Here is a 3,976-nt window from a genome sequence, read left to right as displayed (position 1 = left end):
TCATATTTTTTCAATTCTAAAATTGGAAAATTTTCCAAAATTGAAGTTAATCTTACATTTATGGAACCGAGTCTAATATATGTTTTCGTCCCTAAGCTAAGATGGAATGTAGGAAACGGAATAAAACTGTCGATAATTATGGATCCAATTTCCTGCATGATCACGTTAACTCAGAGGGCGTAAGCATCTTATACATTGGAAATGAAAATCTGTAACATCGACCTTGATCAAATTCGACACTCCAGCATCCCCTTGATAATAATTTACATGACTAAGTAATTTTGTTATGGATCAACCTTTACTTTTATAATCATATAAATCAGCCTTTATTGACCTTGTTACAAATCTTTGTTCCGATTGTTTTGTTTTAATATTTCGCTCACTTTAAAATTGTCACTTAGAACGCTTGTTTGAATCTAACACAATATGATTTTTAAGATTCTTATTCAAATATATTACGGATTTTATTATAAGTTTTTCTGTACCATGATCCTTGGAATAAGTTATTGTTATCAAACTTGTCTTTTGTCATATAACAATCACTCATAATCTTATTATCACTCATAATTAATTTGCATTACTTCACTAGTTGGGAATAACAAAAGTCGATCACACTCGTTTTGACTTCCACTGGAATTACCAACCATGTGTAATGATGACGCCTGATGATAAGTAGAATTCTTTCGCCAAGGATTTACGACTAATTGATATAATTGTATGCAGCATTACTGAGGATGACTCGAACGTGAGTCGAAATGTACAAATATAATAAAAAATTTACACACAAAAATTGCGCAACGTTTACAGCGTTTCACTCTTTAGCCTGTTTCTTTTATTATTTTAATATTTTACATATAAGAAAATTCTAAAAAAATATATTAACAATTTAATTATTATTTAAATTATTAGTTAGACATTTATAGGAAAAATTTCTTGTGTATGGCGTTTATATTTGCTGACAGAATATCAAAAAATTAATAAATAAGTATCTATTACTTATTACGCAATGTTCTCTTCTTCATTATTTTTTTCTATAATACAAGATAATTAATATATTTTTATTAGAGTGACGCAATTTTTAATATTTTTTTTTTCCTTTGCACAGTTTCGTTCTTTAAACAGTATTATAGATGATATTATAATAAATATATTGATATCTGATTTACTGATTCAAGGACGGATGGCGAATTTAAGAACAAACTTTTCAAAAAAGAAACAAATGGAGTTGGCGGAAAGTATTAATGCGAGATATGGAAGTAAGATAAGTGAGCCGGTAAGATGGTGGCCGTTACGCGCCACGGCTGCCAGACATATCTGGGATCGCTAAGCTAATTTTAGTCTCTAATGGTTCTGTCAATAGCAATTTCTATAAGACTGAATAATAGTTCTCAGATATTGAGAGAGAGAGAGAGAGAGAGAGAGAGAGAAACTCTTCGACTCTTTCCACACGAAAAAGATCCTGCTGCGATGCAATTTCTGTCCTCTTTCTCCTCATCCTATTTCTTCCATCTATCTCTAATTGCCCTAGGTAGAGGCATTAGATATCTAATAAACTCTTTTTTTCGTCAAGCTGATAACAAAAAGAACTGCAATGATTGATTTTCTAACTAATGACGATACTTTTTATTTTGAATAAACGCTGCCAAAAACAATTTAATTTAAATCGGAAATCTCTCCGTTTATAAAAGTCCATTTTTATGAATTGTTACAGATATCACTCGGTTATTTTATTATTCATTAAAAGTATCTACTTTCTGTGCGATGAAAATTATTTAATAAAAAATTATTACGAAAGAGACTAAACAACGTGATTTATTACATTATCAAGGAGATTAATTTGTAAAATCAAAAACATATTTACACGTCCTTATCGGTCATTTCTACTTGTATCATTCACACATATATAGTATAATTCTACTATATAATTCTCTATACTATTCACACAGTGATATGTATATATAGATAAATTCATACAAATGTTTGATTTCATCTCTAATCTAATCTTTTCCAACGCTTTGCGATTTTTAATATTTTTGTTACTTTATCACATTAAATCTATATGTTTTTCTTACAAATCGATTTCCGGTACACTGACCTGAATTTATAAAAATGATACACTAAGCATCCTTTGGACATGTATGAGATATGAAATATATGATCTTATGAACTAGTTTAAAACAACGCATGACATGAACGAATCTTGATCTGTTGTTATGTCTTTCTCGAGCTATTGCCAAATGTTATTTATACATGAGTATATTATTTCTTCAGTAAGACATAAACGGGTAGGCTCTGTGACATCGATACATCTGTTTGCAGCACGTTTGAAGATATTGCATAAATTATTCCCTCCTATTATAACGTGCATCAACGTCGCGAGCAATTTCAATACGATTGGCCAAAAATTCGTCCGATCATGCATCTTGAAAGGTCATTTCCTTCGACTTTCTGCTTGCAATTTTCAATTTCCTCTTTTCTATTAATCTCCGGTTAAGAACGAATGTCGGAAAGCTCTGATAGAAATTTTTGATCTCTTATAATACCAAATTATTTTTCTTTAAGACGCACAATTTACGAGAGGTAATATGCTTTCTTGGTATCCAATAGAGGAACCTCTTCCAATGATATCGGATCAAATCGTAAATGGTTCAATTCTTCGTCTTTTGACTACTTTAATAGCTCCTTTTGTATCTGCACAAAGGTCTTGCCTTTTGTCTCAGGCGAGAAGCAAAGAATTAAAGCGATGCATATTGTCACGATTGCAAAGAATGCTAAGTAAGGCATCGAATGGCCATAATTTCATGTGACGACTACTAAAATGTAAGCTTTCGCTACTATGACGAAGAAGCAGCCGTTAGTGACAACCAGAGACACGTGGCGAGAGCTTTAATTTTAGTGGCGAACATCTTGGACATCATAATCATCTGCATGGAAAGCAGACCGCATTTGAAGGTGAATACCAACAGTATCGCCGCAATTACGCGGACATGCGATCTAAGTTCAAATATTATAGAACTTTTGCGTAAAAGAAGACGCCAATTACGAAATTCGACGCGGCAGCGATCAAGCCAGAGAAGAGTGTTAGCTGTTTACGATCCAATCTATCGACCAAAAAGATAATGATTATTGCGGAGTTCACTTGCACTATACCAATCATGACATTGACCGTATGATTGAAAACTATCTGGAGTTGAACGGATTTGAAAAGCAGTTGATCATACACAATAATCATGAAAGTAGTATATGGACAGTCGTGGGCCATCAAAACAAATTCCTATCCAGCGCCGGGAGCGTACCCTATCTGGAAAATGGCACGCTCTGATTGGTCGGTGACGTGAGGGTGTGGGTAATAAGGTATTTAAATAATGTGTTTTGATTGGTTCAGTCCATGGCTGCTCACGTGCTGATTGGCTCTGTCCATAGTCGCCCACGCGGTGACTGGAGAAGAGTGGCAGGGATGAATACCGTGACACCAACGAAAATCGGGACCGAGACATTTTTTCGTTACGAGAGCACGGGGAAGGTGCGGGCAGCTTATATGAATAGCATACAGTTTTTTGTTCTGTAGATCATTTTTTGCTGCAGCGGCTCAATATCTCCGCCGTACTGACTTTTAGTGAAAAGGTTTTTTTCTTATTATTTATGACGAGGACTTTACAAGTATTTTCTTGCTTTCACTAGAGAGAAAGGAGGTAAAATAGGAATGAACAAGTTCGTGCCGGCACGCGACGTCGTAATCAGTGCATTGATTCAAACATTATTTTAATAGAAAAATTTTTTGTTTTTAATGAACATTATCTAAATCTGAGAAAAGATGACTAATGTAAAGGGGAGGTTAACGAGGTTAAGAGTAAGAAACAGACGAAATTAATCAAAAATATTTATTTAAAAAAAGGAATATTACATAAAATATTTGTTTTATATTTTACTTTTTAAAAGAATAGACGATTTAACATGACGGCATACAGTATAAAAA

General features: G+C 33.3%; 1 protein-coding gene across 1 annotated transcript; it reads right to left on the bottom strand.

The window, feature by feature from the left end:
• Positions 1–2,834: 2,834 nt before the first annotated feature.
• On the bottom strand, positions 2,835–3,262 carry LOC108748528. Its single transcript, XM_018486753.1, has 2 exons — positions 3,054–3,262; positions 2,835–2,994 (listed from the first exon to the last, which is right to left on the bottom strand). The coding sequence occupies exons 1-2, from the start codon at positions 3,260–3,262 to the stop codon at positions 2,835–2,837; spliced, it is 369 nt and encodes a 122-aa protein (XP_018342255.1).
• Positions 3,263–3,976: the final 714 nt, after the last annotated feature.

The sequence above is a fragment of the Trachymyrmex septentrionalis genome, unplaced genomic scaffold (assembly GCF_001594115.1).
Source record: "Trachymyrmex septentrionalis isolate Tsep2-gDNA-1 unplaced genomic scaffold, Tsep1.0 scaffold23, whole genome shotgun sequence".
Lineage (NCBI taxonomy): Eukaryota > Metazoa > Arthropoda > Insecta > Hymenoptera > Formicidae > Trachymyrmex > Trachymyrmex septentrionalis.
Note: the sequence above shows the minus strand (reverse complement) of the source record. Positions and strands in the feature narration are given on the sequence as shown.

What these genes read in the sequence shown, in the direction of transcription:
- LOC108748528 (XM_018486753.1), bottom strand. Translation starts at nt 3,262, where the DNA reads ATGGCCCACGACTGTCCATATACTACTTTCATGATTATTGTGTATGAT. An exon ending in TCTGGCTTGATCGCTGCCGC is followed by an intron (nt 2,995 to 3,053) that starts GTCGAATTTCGT and finishes ATTTGAACTTAG; the next exon opens with ATCGCATGTCCGCGTAATTG.